Raw genomic sequence first — 17763 nt, 5'->3', positions numbered from 1 at the left:
CAACAGAATTTAACATAAAAAAAAACATTTAAAGGGCCCCTTAACAAAAATAAACAAACAATAAATTTTTAAAAACTATGATGTTCCTGGGCCACCTGGGTAGCTCAGTCGGTTAAGCGTTAGACTCTTGATTTTGGCTTAGGTCATGATCTCAGGGTTCATGAGTTTGAGCCCCACACTGGGCTCTGTGCTGACAGTGAGGAGCCTGTCTGGGATTCTCATTCATTCTCTCTCTTTCTCTCTCTCTCTCTCTCTCTCTCTCTTTGCTTTTCCTCTCTCTCTCAAAATAAAGAAATAAAAATTTAAAAAAAACTATGATGTTCCCAAACACTTGTCATGGTGCCTAAGATTATCTTATCAGCTTACTCAATTAAATAATGAAACACCATATTGCTTGTAAAAGTTAGTACTTAAATCCATTATCAGTCAACATTACTATCTAAGCACAAGTGCATTCATCAGTCACCAGGCAAGGCACTAGGGGAGTATTTTGAAAGAGTAAGATCTAGGCCCTGATCTCAGAGCAGCTCTAAGTATAGTACCAAGGTAGGAAGCCCTAGGCAGTATGAGAGACATGGTTGCCAGGGGGAAAGATTTTTGTGAATGATTGGCCATATTCCCACTCTAAGCACCTGACCTAGAGGAAAATATATAATTAAGGCAGAATATAAAAGGCAAAAATACCTTTTGCCTTTTGCCTTTTAATGAGCTACTCACAAATCTGATTCTTGCAGTGACTTAAGCAGAAAAAAAGTGGAAGAGGCTTGATACTTCCCCTTACCTCTGCCATCAAGCTTCCTAAGATGTACAGAGACTGACCCCACATATGGGGCAACTTGCCCATGGGGACTCGGTCCACAGTGTGAGGATTTTGATATTCTTCATCAACCTAAAGAAAAGATAAAGAAGCCACACAAAAGATAATAGAAGGTTAAAGATACTGGACAACAAAAGGGCTGAATCTGGATCGTGAATCATACCCTGTAAAACAGTTATATATGCAATGCACCGAAAAGTTAAGCACTGTGACTACAACCTAGGGTAGTGCTCCTTTTTAAAAAATGTTTATTTATTTTTAAGAGAGAGAGAGAGAGAGACAGAGAGAGACAGAGTGTGAGTGAGGGAGGGGCAGAGAGAGGGAGACACAGAATCCAAAGCAGCTCCAGGCTCCGAGCTGTCAGCACAGAGCCCAATGTGGGGCTTGAACTTGTGAGCCGTGAAATCACGACCTGAGCTGAGGTCGGACACTTAACCTATTGAGCTACACAGGCACCCCGGGAAGTGCTCCTCTAAATGTAGGTACATACAATCACCTGAGGATCTTATCCAAAGGCAGATTCTGAGTGTGGAGGAAAGCCTGAGATCTGCATTTCTAACAAACTTTCAGATGGTGCTGCTGATGTTTCTAGAAGCTTATTACATCCATCCCCACCAGGATGGAAGATTACAACCCTCCCATGGCTAATGCTTCTTCATAATGGAGAAGAGGAACAATGATACTCCCGACTGGCATGGTGGGAAAACAGAGACCTACAACATTTTTCAAACCTGATCTACTCAAACAATCCCATATTACTGGCCTCAAAACAGAAAATACCAAATCCTGACAGTTTACACAGAACATCACTGTACATCTGCCTACTGATCTCCAATCATTCTTAACCTTAAGGTTTGGTATTTAAAAATAAATCAATATCTGGGGGTGTCTGGTTGGCTTAGTTGGGTAAGCTTCTGGCTCTTCATTCTGGCTCAGGTCATGATCTCTCGGTTTGTGGATTCAAGCCCCACATCGGGCTCTGTGCTGACAGCATGGAGTCTGCTTGGGATTCTCTCTCTCTCCGTCCCTCTCTACCCCTCCCCTGTTCTGTCTCTCTCTCAAAATAAATAAGCTTTAAAAACATTTAAAAAATCAGTCTCTGAACAATTAATTTTTTTAAATTGAGGTATGGTTGACATATAAAAAGGCCATGCATATTTAATGTATGCATCTTGATGAGTTTGAGGATAAATATACACCCATGAAACTACCATTGTAATGTTTGTTCTTGCCCTTGTCTCATTATGCAACAGTGCCATAACTGAGACTGCTTTAAAAATTTATTTTCAGGGCGCCTGTTTGGCTCACTTGATTAAGTGTCCAGCTTCAGCTCAGGTCATGATCTCCCAGTTTGTGAGCTCAAGCCTCATATCAGGCTCTCTGCTCTCAGTGCAGAGCCTGCTTTGGATCCTCTGTATCCCTCTCTCTCTGTCCCTCCCCCATCATGCTCTCTCTCTCAAAAATGAAAATAAACATTAAAAAATTATTTTCATCGTTTCATGTGTCTGTTGGCCATCTGGATGTCTTCTTTGGAAAAGTTTCTATTCATGTCTTCTGCCCATATCTTCACTGGATTATTTGTTTTTTGGGTATGGAGTTGGGTGATGGGCATTGAGGAGGGCACCTGTTGGGATGAGCACTGGATGTTGTATGGAAACCAATTTGTCAATAAATTATACTTAAAAAATAAATTCTTTTCAAAGGAGTTAAATCATATTTTTATCATCTTATACCTAAAGACAAATTTTTAGAACATGAAGATCAGAAAGTTAAAACTGGTTTGACTCAAATGAGGCAGTCCTGTGGAGGTACTGCTCTTCTCCCAGCTCCATGTAATGGTACTTGTCCAGCTCACCTTGTCCGGAGGAACACTATATAGCTCTGGCAAAAGTGGGACTCCATTTTTGCCCTTGATGAGGACAGTTTCAAGAGCCTCTCTATATTCTTGAACCTGTAGATAAAGGGAAAAAAAGTTTATAGAGTGTTCCCTCAGGAACTCAGGGAGTGTTGTAGCCAAAGAGAGTCCTATTGCAAAGGAACATATTCACCTAGTAAAATGGAGAAGAAAGGAAAGTAGCATTTGAGAAATGCTTATTGCAGGCCAGATACTATGCTAGCAGTTTTGCGTACTTGAACACATTTATAATTTTTACAACCATCCTAGGAGATATATGCAGTTAAAACCTTTTTACTGAAAAATGAAAGCTCAAGACATTATGAACTCGTGGAAGATCATGCAGAAAGTGTAAGGTTGAGCCTGGATTTGACCTCAAGTCAGCCTGTCTCCACAGGCCTGTTTTGATCCACTATGTACTATTCTAAACATAGCTTCTTGCCTTTACATGTACTGGCTTTTAAAACTGTATTTAAGGGGCGCCTGGGTGGCGCTCAGTCAGTTAAGTGTCCAACTTCAGCTCAGGTCATGATTTCAGGGTTCTTGAGTTCAAGCCCTGCATTGGGCTCTGTGCAGACAGCTCAGAGCCTAAAGCCTCCTTCAGATTCTCTATCTCCTCTTTCTGTCCCTCCCCCGCTCATGCTCTCTCTTTCTCTCAAAAATAAATAAACATTAAAAAAAATTTAAAAACTGTATTTTACCTGCTAAATTTTCTATTATAGGGAAGTTCACATTTTTTTGCTTAATAATTTGTGGTAGATTAGTAATACCTAAAAAGCAAACAAGACAAAACAGACAAAAAAAACCCCATGATAATTTATGGTGGGGAAAAAACAGTTCTAACGGTTGTTTTGCAAACACAAATTTATTCTGATGCATTTGATGTATGAGGGAACAATTTGAGCATAACATAAATTTGACATTTGCTTACACACAATTGCAAGAGTATACACTCAGCTGAACTGAGCTGTGTAAGAATACCCAAAACATACACATGCACACACTTCAGGAGGAAAATAGAACCACGCTCATCCACGTTTCGTGTTACAACTTTCCGTCCAATTTCAGACAACATTCCTTCTACCACTGCATAGTAACTCCTGAGCTGCTCCCTTTTCATGCCCACCCTAGGTACATGACTCTGTGCCTTCCTGTTTCTTTAATTTCCTTCCCTTTCTTCACAGTTTATTTTTTAATTATTCTGTCTGTTCTATGTTCTTTTTCTCTTTCTCCTCACTCTCGTGCTATCTTTCTTGTTCTCCTCCTCCGGCACACAGAGTGGTGGGTATGAGAGCCCAGCAGGTCAGCTGGCAGGAACATGGATGCATATGTCCATTAGCAAACCTTAGGTCTTTTACAAGGTACAAGTGTCATATTTATTGTGATATTTATGTGTTTCTTAACCATTCACCATGCACAAAGTTACAATACTGTGTTTATTAGGTTCCTATTGTTTTAAAATATTTTAATGTTTATTTTATTATTTTTAATGTTTTATTTATTTTTGAAAGCAAGAAAGACAGACTGTGAGTGGGGGAGGGGCAGAGAGAAAGGGAGATACAGAAGCTGAAGCAGGCTCCAGGCTCTGAGCTGTCAGCAGAGAGTTTGATGTGGGGCTCAAACCCATGAACTGTGAGATCATGACCTGAGCCGAAGTCAGACACTTAACTGACTGAGCCAGCCAGGCACCCCAGGTTCCTATTGCTTTGTATATATTTCTGACAAACTTTTTAAGTGTTGTGTCCCAACCTCATTTTCCCATGAGCCCTATAGTTTTTATTTCTCAAATATGCAGAGCATGGTGATCTTCAAGAAACATATATGTCTTATTATAGCCGAACTGACCTCCCTTGTTCTTATGGCATATCTTCATCTGTAAAATTAAAAAAAAAATTTAGGGATATTTTCTTCTTTTAAGAAGAACAAAAAACTATTTTCATTGTATACAGAGAACCTGAAGAAGTCAGTGACTATACTTGGACTACTTAATAGTTACTACGGAAGCCAGACAAAAAAAAAGAATAAAAAAGAATCCAGGTCTCTCAACTCTTTTTTCCCCCACAGAGTCCAAAAAACCTGTGTGCTTTGTAGTTGGTAGGCACGTATAATAAATAAATCTTCCTTTGAGCAAGAAAGGTTTTTGAAATTCTGTGGATTTTCCACAATTCTGTGAAATTTGAGAAGGAGGGAGAAAAATGGTAGAATCAAAATAGGGTGGGTTATTTCTATTATTGCTTATCTTATTTGCTTTCTCAAAAAGGGATATCCTTTAATTTACTAAAATTTAGAGTAAAACACTTTATGGCCTCTGAAACTTTGGTGTAACCCTATTACTTAAACTCATATTGGCAGTTACAGATTTAAAAAAAGTTAATGTTTATTTTTGAGAGAGACAGAGAGTGAGCAGGGGAGGGGCAGAGAGAGAGGGAGACACAGAATCTGACACAGACTCCAGTCTCTGAGCTCTCAGCATGAGCCTGATGCGGGACTCGAACCCATGAATTGGGAGATCATGATCTGAGCTTATGTTTAACTGACTGAGCCACCCAGGCACCCCTGGCAGTTACAGATTAATATTGGCCAAAGCATTCAAATTACACAGAATTATGTTTTATGTAGCTAAGGATAAGGGACTTACAAATGTGCTGGATTCATGTCCAAGCTTAGACCATGGTCAATTTGTAGAATGCCGAACACTAAACTTACTTGGTTAAATTTCCCAGTCTCACTGTTTTCCAATGATGGTTTCTAAATTACTTTATTCATGTAGCCCCCAAAATGATGATGACCATGTTTTTTGGGGCAAGGACAGGGTATGAACGGGTTGTTGTTTTGGGTTTTTTTTGGGGGGGGTGCTAAAGTCAGAACATCATTTCCAAGATTTAAAAAAAAGACATACAAATCCAAGTACCTCTTATAACTGAGGCAAGTGGACAGGGCTTGTTATTGTGCTCTCTGTATTTATTAAAGGTCAAGTGTGAGCAATGGCAATATTCAGGTCTTTCAACTCTTAACCTAGTGTCCCCAACTGCTAGTCTCTAGAAGACAACTCTGTCTCTTCCCTATTAGGGAAGAATTCCATTTGGTCACAGGGTCAGCACAAACATTAACTGAAAGAAGAAGACATAACAAAAACATTCTGCTGAAAAGCTCTTTCCCCAGCATATTACCTGTTCTGCATTGCCACTAAAGACCCCATCAAGAATAAAGTATGTCCAGAACAGTGGCCATTCACACTCAATGTTTTCAAATAACTTCAGCTCAGATGGTTCATAGTACAGACGATTGGGATCCTGGTAAAAACACAATAAACAAAGTCTATTTTATCACTGCAAATTCAGACACATATTTTTAGCTCAGAGGTATCACAATACAGCCTTGCAGAGCGTGTACACACCCCTCCTCCCTTAGCAAGTACTCTGTGATATGACTTGTAACCCGTAGAACTGGGATAAAAATGACACCATAGGCAAGTATGTGAAGAAGTGATATTAATTCCTAATAAACATGAGTTTGGTTTTGTATTTGTTAAGTTTGAGGTAGCAGCAGAACGTATAAATAGAAATGTTTCAAAGGACAGCAAGAGAGAGGAGGATTTGGGAGTCATCCTCGTACAGGTGACACTTGAAGCACAAATTACAAATGTAGTAGCTACATATAGTGAATAGATGACCTGAGAACGGAATCTTGGTTATGCTCTCATAGTTTGGTGAGGAAAAAACAAAAAGAGATGAGGATAGTGTAGAACTGTATAAATTAAATAGGAAAAGAATTTCATGAAAATGGAGGGGTAGGTAACAGTAATGTACTACAGAGAAGGCAAGTATAATGAGGAGTGGGAAAAGGCTACTGGATTGATCACTTGGGACATTCTGATGGTATTTCAGAGCATAATTTTAATAGATCAGTAGAGATAGAAATCAACATGACTAAAGAATAAAGTAGAAGAAGGAAAGTAGACCAGAAGAGTTTGAGCTCGATGATTAAAAAAATGTTTACATTCCTAGTGAAGTGCTTCTTATTGACCATTCATTCCCTTTAATAATACTTAACTTTCTCCATCGATAATTCCAAGGATAATTTTTGACAGGTGGAGCAAAAGCAAGTTAACTTTTCAAGATCACGTACTGTTTAGAACCAACCAACCACAAAAAGGTGGAAGGGGGAAAAAGTGCTATTGAAGAAAAGATTTTTCCCTTTGTAACTATTAAATATTTGCGAGGAAGATACTTTGAGACTATTCAAATATTCTGTTTCTGCTTAAACTTTCACCCACTGATTTAAGCGTCTGTCAGTAGCTCTTTCCTGAAACTAACCAGCTGCAAGAGGTGGAAGAACTACACCTTCCTCTATTTTTTTTTTAATTTTTTTAATGTTTATTTATTTTTGAGACAGAGAGAGACAGAGCATGAATGGGGGAGGGGCAGAGAGAGAGGGAGACACAGAATCGGAACTAGGCTCCAGGCTCTGAGCCATCAGCCCAGAGCCCGACGCGGGGCTCGAACTCACGAACCGTGAGATTGTGACCTAAGCTGAAGTCGGACGCTCAACCGACTGAGCCACCCAGGCGCCCCAACCTTCCTCTATTTTATTTAATCCATAAGGGCTCACAAATAGAACTTGGCAACTAAGCCCAACAAAGGTAAGAAACATTAGTTACTGTAACCTATTTAGTGATTATTTTATTTTATATATATTTTTTTAATTTTTTTTTAACGTTTATTTATTTTTGAGACAGAGAGAGACAGAGCATGAACGGGGGAGGGTCAGAGAGAGAGGGAGACACAGAATTGGAAGCAGGCTCCAGGCTCTGAGCCATCAGCCCAGAGCCCGACGTGGGGCTTGAACTCACGGACGGCGAGATCGTGACCTGAGCTGAAGTCGGCCGCTTAACCGACTGAGCCACCCAGGCGCCCCTATTTTATATATGTTTTTAAAGTGTATTTATTTTGAGAGGCAGAGACAGGACAAGTGGGGGAGGGGAAGAGAGTAAGGGAGAGAGAGAATCCCAAGCAGGCTCTGCGCTGCCAGTGCAGAGTGCGATGTGGGGCTCAAACTCATGAACCTGTGAAATCATGACCTCAGCTGAAACCAAGAGTCAGATGCTTAAGCAACTGAGCTACCCAGGTGCCCCTTTAGTGATTATTTTAAGTACCACTAGTGAGTTAAATATTATCTGAATGAGACTGCAAACAGTACTGACCATGCTACCTTGGACTCATTTTGGGGGAAAAGAAACCCACCTCTTTGGGAGTTTTATATCCATCTCGTAGAAAGCGACAGCAACCATAACGACCCTGGAAACCCAAAGAAAAGAAACAGTGGAAGCATGCACATTGGTATAGCCATATAGTCCATCAAATACAGCCTTTGCAAGAGCTACATGTGCCAATCTATCACCAATACAGATACAGTATTTAAAAAATAATAAAATATAATCTAAAAAAACCTTTGATACTAGCCCAGTAGCAGAAACTGATTTCAGAAATCAATGTGTGTTCAAGTGAGGGCTAAGTTACAGGCTCTTCTCTAAAGCAGAGTTTCTAATAACTCTTTCATCACTTACCACCATAGGATAAATCTGTAATAGCCCAATTACTATGTGGGCTGTTCACACAGCTCATAAGAGATGAGAGGCTCAAATAAAAGACAACATATTTTTAAAATTTTGATAATTTGAGACTTAGACAAGAGTTGCAAAAACAGTACAGAGAGTCACCACTACCCTTCAATCACTGTCCCTTTATATTAACTTCTTACATAACCACAGAACATGCATAAAAACTAAAAAATTAACCTTGGCACAAGACTATTAACCAAAGTACAGAACTTATTTGGACTTTGCCAGTTTTTCCTTCTTTCTTTTTAAATATTTGTTTTTGAGAGAGAGAGAGAGAGTGAGTGAGTGCACAAGCCAGCAATGGGCAGAGAGAGAGAGAGAGAGAGAGAGAGAGAGAGAGAGAGAGAGAGAATCTGAAGCAGGCTCCAGGCTCTGTGCTGACAGCTCAGAACCCACGATCTGCAAGATCATGATCTGAGCCAAACTCGGACGCTTAACTGACTGAGTCACCCAGGCGTCCTGACAGTTTTTCCACTAACGGCTTTGTTTTTTCTTGTTCCAATATCCATTTTAGGATCCCATTCCATTTAGTTGTCATGTCTCATTAGTCTCTTCCAGTCTGTGATAGTTCCTCAGTCTTTCCTTGTCTTTCATCACCTTGACAGTTTTAAAGAGCTCATCAGTTATTTTGTAGAATGGCCCTCAATTTGGTTTTGTCTGATGTTTTCCCATGACTGAGATTACGCGTTATTTGCATGGATACCACACTGGCGCTGTGCACATCTCAGTGCACTGTATCTGGGGCCACATGATGTCAATACGCTTTATTACTGGTGGTGTTAACCCTGATCATTTGGTTAAATCGCTGACTCAAGGCTCCCAAGAGAATTAATTTCTCTTTAAAGTCAAAGCCTTAAAGAAAAGAAGAGCACATATGGACATACCTGAAGCTTGGTGATGATTTCTTGCTTTGTAAGCTCTACCAACCGGCTATCTTCTACTGCAAAGGCTGGGAACGAAATAACTGAAAGTAGACTAGCATCTACCTCTTTGGATGTTGAAGCCCGGGGGAGTAGTGAATTAAGGATAGACTAAAAAGAAAGAAAGAAGTCAAATGTGGTACATTAGTAGTTAAGTTGGGATTATAAAACTAACAGCTTTAATTTCAAAAGATTTATGTGGAAGAGGATCATTCAGGAGAAAACCCGAAGATTATTCAATAATAATGATTCAATTATATTCAATATTGAATTCAATGATAATTCAATAATAATTTCTAAGTGAGAGCTTAGAAAACTAGTTATTTGTGTAAATTATCCATTGTCTTATCACTGTTCTCAATGCTTCCCAATCCTGGATCTTAAGCAGCTACTAATGGATGAAGAATACACTAACATCATCTTGCCCATAGTCCCCTTGCTCCATTGGCCATTTAAGGGTAAAGATAAGAGAAAATGTAGCTGCTGAGAAGCAAGATGTGGAAGGCTCAGCTCCTCCACTGCTGACATTTATCTTTTCCAAGGAAAATTTCACATTTTAAAATTAGAAGATGAGTTTATATTTATTATGGGCATCCAATCAGAGTTTGAAGGCAAGGAGAAGGTCATCTTGCCAATGAGAAGAATGTTAATCTTTCAATACAGAGAGTAACCCTAAACAAAACTGAAGATACATATTTTTGCCACTTAAACAGTCTAATCTCCAAACATCTCAGCCCAGAGCCAACTGGGGACAAAAGAATATTTCAAAGCCACTATCAAGAAGAACACTCAAAATCACTCACCTCTTGTTCTCTTGGCATATTTAGAAAAGGAGATATTCACGAGTAGAGCCCATAGACCCTTGATATGACAACAGTGGAGAATTCTGCACAGTATGGTGGGATCCCTTTATAACCATGGACGAGAGAACAGGACTGTGATCTATGTTATAGTTCATGCTATATCAGGCTTATCTTAGTATAGGAAGTTTGGATAAGACATTTTTGGCCCATGATAATAAATCAGACCATGTACTCTCAGGTCTTCTTATTCTAAAAGCCATGCTAATTCTGAGTCTGGGTAAGAATAAAATTTTCTATAATGTGATCCATTATTCTCTTACCTGGCAGTGTTGTACTTCATCAGCCAGGACATGGATAACTGATTGGGGCCCACCTTTCACACCAAATAGGTCCAGTTCATCTAATGCTTCCAGGGCTGCCTGTGAAGGGCAAAGAAAGAAAGACCATTTTTAGCAAGAGATATATTCTTCTCCCTGTACCCCAGTATCATATCAGTGCATATGAAGTCATTTTGAATATGCTCAGCAGAACAGAAAAAACAATGTAGCATTTTTTATTCCCAGGGGCCTCTGAGTTTTTCTTTACCTCCCATATTGTTCCAGAGACAGTTAAGATGGAGGTTGTAAACTTCTTTTCATGATAAAAACCCTCAACAAATTCAATATGGAAGAAACATACCTGAACATAATAAAGGCCATAAACAACAAACCCCACAGCTAACACTTGCTGTGATGAGCACTGGGTGATGTATGGAAGTGTTGAATCACTATTTTGTACACCAGAAACTAATATTACACTGTATGTTAACTAACTGGAATTCAAATAAAAACAAAAAAAAAACAGTGAAAAATTGAAAGCTTTTCCTCTAAGATCAGGAGAAAGACAAGGATGCCCACTCTCACCACTCTTATTCAACATAATATTGGAAAATCCTAGCTAGAGCAATTAGGCAAGACAAAGAAAATACATCCAAATTGGAAAGAAGTGGCAAAACTGTCATTATATGAAGATGATATAATCTTATATATAGAAAATTGTAAACCTAACCCCAAACTGTTGGAACCAGTCAGTGAATTCAGTAAAATTACATGATATAAAATTAACATACATTAATTGTCTGTACATTAATGACAAAAAATCATCTGGAAAAAGAAATAAAGAAAACTATCCCATTCACAATAGCATCAAAAGCAATAAAATACTTAAGGATAAATTTAACCAAGTACAATGAAAACTACAATACTTTGATGTAAGAAATTAAAGACACAAACAAATGGAAAGATATTTCATGTTCAATGGATTAGAAGGAATAATATCGTTAAAATGTCCTTACTACCAAAAGCCATCTATAGATATGATGCAATCCCTATCAAAATTCCAATGGCATTTGTCACAGAAATACAAAAACAATCCTAAAATTTGTATGGAACCACAAGACACCAAATAGCCAAAGCAATCATGAGAAAGAAGAACAAAGCTGGAGGCATTCATGCATCCTGATTTCAAACCATACTACAAAGCTATAATAATTAAAATATTATGGTGTGGGCATTAAAATAGACAAATAGACCAATGGAACAGAATAAAATCCAGAAATAACCCTGCATTTACAGTCACTTAATATTTGACGAGGGAGCCAGGAACAGTCAATGCAGAAAGAATAGTCTCTTCAACAAATGGTGTTGGGAAAACTAGATAACTACATGCAGAAGAATGAAATTGGATCCCTACCTTATACCCTCACAAAAATTAACTTAAAATGGACTAAACATAAGACCTGATACCATAAAAATTCTAGAAGAAAACATAGGAGAAAAACATCTTTACACTGTCTTTGGCAATGATTTTTTTTGGCTATGACACCAAAAGCACAAGCAACAAAAGCAAAGATCAACAAGTGGTATTACATCAAACTAAAAAGTTTCTGTACAGAAAAAGATACAATTAAAACAATGAACAGGCAACCTATGGAATAGGAGAAAATATTTACACACTGCATATCTGATAAGAGGTTAATATCCAAACTATGTAAAGAACTCATACAATTCAATAATAAACAATTAAAAAATGAGCAGAGGAATTGAATATACATTTTTTTCCAAAGAAGACATATGAACGGCCAATGGATACAAGAAAAAATGTCCAAAGTCATTAATTAACAGGGAAATGCAAATCAAAACCACAACACAATATCACTTCACACCTGTAAGAATGGCTATTATCGGGGCGCCTGCGTGACTCGGTTAAGCAACCGACTCTTGATTTCGGCTCTGGTCATGATCTCGTGGTTCGTGGGTTTGAGCCCTGCATCAGGCTCATGAGGACAGTGCAGAGCCTGTTTGGGATTAATTCTCTCTCTCCTCCCCCTACCCTCTCTCAAAATAAATAAATAAACTTAAAAGAATGGCTATTATCTAAAAGACAAGTGGTAACAACTTTTGGCGCCAGAATGTGGAGAGACAGGAAAACTTGTACACTCTTGGATGGAATGCAAATTGGTTCTGTCACTATAGAAAACACTATGGGGGTCCCACAAAAACTTAAAATAGGACTATCATATGATCAACCCAGCAATTCCACTCTTGGGTATATATTCAAAAGAAATGAAAAGAGGATATCAAAGGGATATATGTACCCCCATGTTTATTGCAACATTATTCACAGAAGTCAATATACGGAAACACTAAGTGTCTGTCAACAGGTGAATGGGTAAAGAAGACGTGATACACATACACATACACACACACACACACACACACACACACGCAATGGAATATTATTCAGCTATGAGAATGAAGGAAATCCTGCCTTTTTGTGACAATAGAGATGGACCTTGAGGGCATTATGTTAAGTGAGATAAGGTAGAGAGAGAAAGACAAATACTGTATTATATCACTTATATGTGGAACTTTAAAAGCCAAACTCCAAAAAACAGAGTAAAATGGTGGTTACCAGGGGCTGGGGGATGGAAGAATTGAGGAGATGTTGTTTAAAGGTACAAACTTGCAACCAGTAGATAAATAAGTTCTGGAGATCTAATCCACAGCATAGTGATTATAGACAACAATACTGTATTATCAAAGATTAAATATTAATTGTTCCTATCACAAAAAAGAAGTGATAATTATATGATGTGATAGAGGTGTTACCTAACTCTTTGGTGGTAATCATATTATAATAAAAACGTATCAAATCAATATGTTGTGTACTTAAAACTTGCACAATGTTATACGTCAATTACATCTCAATAAAAATGCATTTTAAAAAGATATGACATAAGATAAAGTTACAGGATTATCAAGTCAAGCATCACACTTTAAAAATAATTTGAACATGGCACAGATGTATTTGTAGTAAACCACTAGTGTGATACCAGTACATAAGAAATACCACAAGTTGTCTGGATATAAGATACTAAAATACAATAGCCATTAGGTATTGGCGCATCACTGAGTTTCCACAGAGAAGTGAATAGCCTAAAAAGACACTTTGATTGACTTAAAGATGAAAGTTACTAGTCACCAAGGCCAAAGATGAGTTTCCATGTTTTTTTAAAAAATAGAATTTACTTATTAATTTCTTGCTTTTCTTGATTATAAAGGTATACCATACTTGTTATAGACTATTTTGAAAACATAAAAAGTATGGAGAAGGCAAAAAAGTTACCCAAAATAATGCTAATATTTTCAGTATGTTCCCTATTAGTTTTCTCTATGCAAATCTTTCTATAGTTGAGATCATGTTTCATATAAAATTTGGTTAGGATACTACAGCGTAAATGTTTCTCCATATTATGAAAATTCTTTATTTCAACATAATATTCTCTCATATTTATTTAACCATTTAACAACTGTTGGGAATTTAGGTTGACTTTATTGTGTGCTTTTAATTGTGTTTTATTTTTTAGGTTCCACATATAAGTGAAGTCATATGCTATTTGTCTTTCTCTGTCTGGTTTATTTCACTTAGTATAATACCCTCTACATCCATCCATATTGTCATGAATGGCAAGATTTCACTTTTTCCTATGGCTAAGTAATATTGCATTTTGTATGTGCGCATGTGTATATGTATCTCATCTTTATCCATTCCTCTATAGATGGACACTTAGGTTGTTTCCATATCCTGGCTATTGTAAATAACACTGAAAAAAGATACATATATCTTTTAAAAGTCAAACCGTGTCTTTTGGCAGGAGAAACTTAAATTAGGTCATGTGTATTTATCATTATAATATGTGTGATCCTATTCCTGCTATCCTATTTTATGCCTTCTTGCTGTCTCCAATAATAAGAGCTGAAATTAAGGCAGGAGCAGAGGGAAGGAAAAGATGGAGTCAAGTGGAAAGGCAGTGATGATGATGATGATGATGATGATGATGATGATGATGATGATATGTGGGATGCAGGAGAGTGAGGAGGGTTCAGGATTGACAGATGGTTCCTTGATATCGAGTTGTGTCAACTGGTGTATGGAAGGGCAAGTCCTCTTTTTGTTTTTGTAATGATAGAGAAGATGAATTTAGTTTAAGATATGTTCTCTGAGGTCTCTGTGGTATATATAATTAGAGATATGCTACAAAAGCAGTTGGATATATAAATCCGGAGATTATGAAAGAAATCTTACCTACATGTCCATAGTTCTATGGGAGAATCTGAATTTGCCTGTGTTTTAAAAGAAAAATTTGGAGGCACCTAGATGGCTTAGTTAAGCATCCAACTCTTTATTTCAGCTCAGGTCATGATCTCATGGTTTGTAAGTTCAAGACCTGCATAGGGCTCTGTGCTGACAGTGCAGAGTCTGTTTGGGATTCTCTCTCTTCCTCTCTCTCTCTGCCCTTCCTCCACTCATGCTCTTTCTCTCTTTCAAACTAAATAAATAAACTTTAAAAAAAAGAACAATTTGATGATGGTCCAAATTCACGTTAAGCCTTCATCTACGGCAAAGGTGTATGTCCTTTCTCCACACTTGGTATAAACAAAGCAAGAAAAATTACCTTTGCCATTCCAACTGAACTGGCATTCAATTCTGAGATCCCTTGGTTTGTCTTGTCTCCACGTTCCCATATCCCGAAGTCCTAGCATAAAATAATCAACATACCATTAGCAAGTCATTACTACTAAATGCTTACTAGACACATAACCCGTGAATAAAAAGCACACATAGTAGCTAATCTGCCATACATGTGTGTACCCACAATGCTTATTAAGGAGATACCAATGAGTTGGGCTGCCCCGTAGCTATTTTCCTAGTAGCTTTAAATTCTATTGGGATCTCCGAGACGTTGGAAGACTCCTCAACAGTTGATCAGGTCAAGAACTATAACTCAGTTCATGTAGAGAAGTGCTTCTCAAAACTTTTCATCAAAGCAGATACAGGAGTTCTAAAAGATGGAGCTTAAACAGTACCCCAGTGTTCTATCTTTATTATCTATTCTAATTTTACTCTCTATTGTCACTGACAATGTACCATGCACTAACCTATGCACTTTACACTGCTACCTTACTTTATATTTTATAGATGATGAAACTGAGGTGCAAAGAGAAGTTAAGTGACTCACCCAAGGTCACACAGTGACAGAGCTAGGATTAGAGTCCAAGTACTCTCAGTCCAAAGTGTAAATTCTTAACCATAGCTTTATATGACCCCTTGATAATGCAAAGATAACATGTAAAATTACTTTTTAAAAACTTTTTTATTTGAAAAAACTTCAGAGTTACAGAGAAGTTACAAAAACAGTACAGTGAGTTTTCATAGACCTTTCACTCAACTTCCCCTAATGTTAACACCTGACATAACCATAATACAATGGTCAAAGCTAAAAAATAAACATTTGTACAATTCTAGTAACCAAATTATGGACTTTGTTAGGATTTCACCAGTTTTTCCACTAATAGAATTTTATGTTCCCAGATCCAATCCAGAATACCATGCTGCATTTGTCATGCCTCCTTGGTCTCTTCTAATCAGTTACGACTTCTCAAGTCTTGTCTTTCATGACTGTTACACATTCTGAAGACCAGTGGTCAGACATTTTTATAGATTTCCTTCAATTTAGGTTCACCTGATGCCTTCTCTTGATTATATTAAGACTGCATTTTTGTCAGGAATACTACAGACGTTATGCTGTGTTCTCACTGCATCACATCAAGGAGTATACGATGTTGCTATGGCTTATTGTGGTCATGTTTACCTTCATCACATGGTTAAGGTGGTGTCTGCAGGGTTTCTCCATGCTGCTGTTACTATTCTCTCCCTTGTGATTAATAAATATCTTGAGAAAGATACTTTACAACTGTGCAAATATCCTGTTTCTCCTCAAATATCTACCCGCTAATTTAGCATCCATTGGTGAAACTTGTCTGCAACAATTATTACAGTGGTATTTCAATGGTGGTATCTTAGTTCTTTTATTACCTCTACAGTCATTAACTGCAATTCTTCTCTAAGGAAGAGCTGTCCTTTCTCCCTCATTTATTTATGTTAGTATGAATTTATAAATATTTAGGTTATTCTCTGGGTTATAATAAAATATTATCATTATTTGTTTTGTTGTTCAAATTGTTCCAGCTTTACCCATTGGGAGTTCTTTTGGGTTGGCGCCTGTGCCCTTTTGACATGTCCCGTTCTTTTTGAACATTTCCTCACTTTCTGTCACTATAAGATACTGCAGTTTCATCCTGTGTTTTCCTCACCCCAGCCCTGGAATCAACTGCTTCTATAAGGAGTCTTGCTTTGCTTTATTACAGAATGAGCAGTTACAATACAGAAGGCACTGGTGCTCATTGTCACTGTGGTGCCACTGCTTCTAGGCCCTCTCATTGAATAGAACTTGGAAATACTCATGTGTAAACATGCATGTGCGCACACACACACACCTATACTTGTTTCTATATTTACCTTAAATGATTTTTATATCAAATCTCTGAGTTAAAGTGAAGCTTCCATAGGTGAGCCATATTTATCCCATGGCTAGCCTCACTTGTCCAGAAACCCCGCTCTACCCTAATTTGTGCAGCAAAGATTAGAGTAGGAGAAGGCACACATATCATTAATTCTGCTGTACCCCCTGGCTGCAGTTGAGAGGCCAGACAGCCCTAACTTGTACCCTGGACCATAGCACACCTATGGTATCAGAAGGCAAAGGAATCAGTCAACAAATAATGTCTGCTTGCATCAAATATGTCTATGTTAAACTTCTCTTTCTGGCAAATATGGAGTTACAGGTCACAGATTTACCCTCCCACCTAAAACAGCTAAAAACCAACTAAACAAATTAAACATTTTAGATGACTAAAATACCTGGACTACTTATGACAGCCATTTTCAATACAATGAACATTATGCAGTGAAGAACAGTGATCCCTGAGAGAGGAGATGTTAAATATGTCATGATTTAATATAAACTTATCTCTCATGGTAGTCATAAGAAAAAGGAACTATTTTTTGTATAGTAAACACAGAAGCAATGTCTACAGATAATATTAAACATATGACCAAATTTTATTTCTAAGTAGCTAACTGACCCATTATATTCGCTAGCCATCTTGCTTCTGGTTTTTAGACTACAGATCATTAAAATAAGACTACAATTTAGTCCCAGGTCCCCAAATATATAATGTGAGATATTACAGAAAGGATATGGATTATTGAAAGGAACGGATGCATAGTATCTTGACCCTCTTACTTCTGTAACTCCCTTGGAAAGG

At 37.8% G+C, this 17763-nt stretch overlaps 1 protein-coding gene across 6 annotated transcripts in view; it reads right to left on the bottom strand.

Moving 5' to 3' along the window:
• PHKA1 (phosphorylase kinase regulatory subunit alpha 1) overlaps positions 1-17763 on the bottom strand; it is a 169118-nt gene that overhangs the window by 127180 nt on the left and 24175 nt on the right. For all 6 annotated transcript variants that reach the window (XM_019439064.2, XM_019439065.2, XM_019439066.2 and 3 more), the window contains exons 6-12: positions 15051-15131; positions 10375-10473; positions 9216-9362; positions 7955-8008; positions 5882-6004; positions 2673-2768; positions 782-889 (exon numbers count right to left, since the gene is read on the bottom strand). In XM_019439064.2, coding sequence (XP_019294609.2) covers positions 782-889; positions 2673-2768; positions 5882-6004; positions 7955-8008; positions 9216-9362; positions 10375-10473; positions 15051-15131 — 708 coding nt within the window. The remainder of the gene's footprint in view (positions 1-781; positions 890-2672; positions 2769-5881; positions 6005-7954; positions 8009-9215; positions 9363-10374; positions 10474-15050; positions 15132-17763) is intronic.

The sequence above is a fragment of the Panthera pardus genome, unplaced genomic scaffold (assembly GCF_024362965.1).
Source record: "Panthera pardus isolate Hobbes unplaced genomic scaffold, ASM2436296v1 HiC_scaffold_27, whole genome shotgun sequence".
NCBI lineage: Eukaryota > Metazoa > Chordata > Mammalia > Carnivora > Felidae > Panthera > Panthera pardus.
Note: the sequence above shows the minus strand (reverse complement) of the source record. Positions and strands in the feature narration are given on the sequence as shown.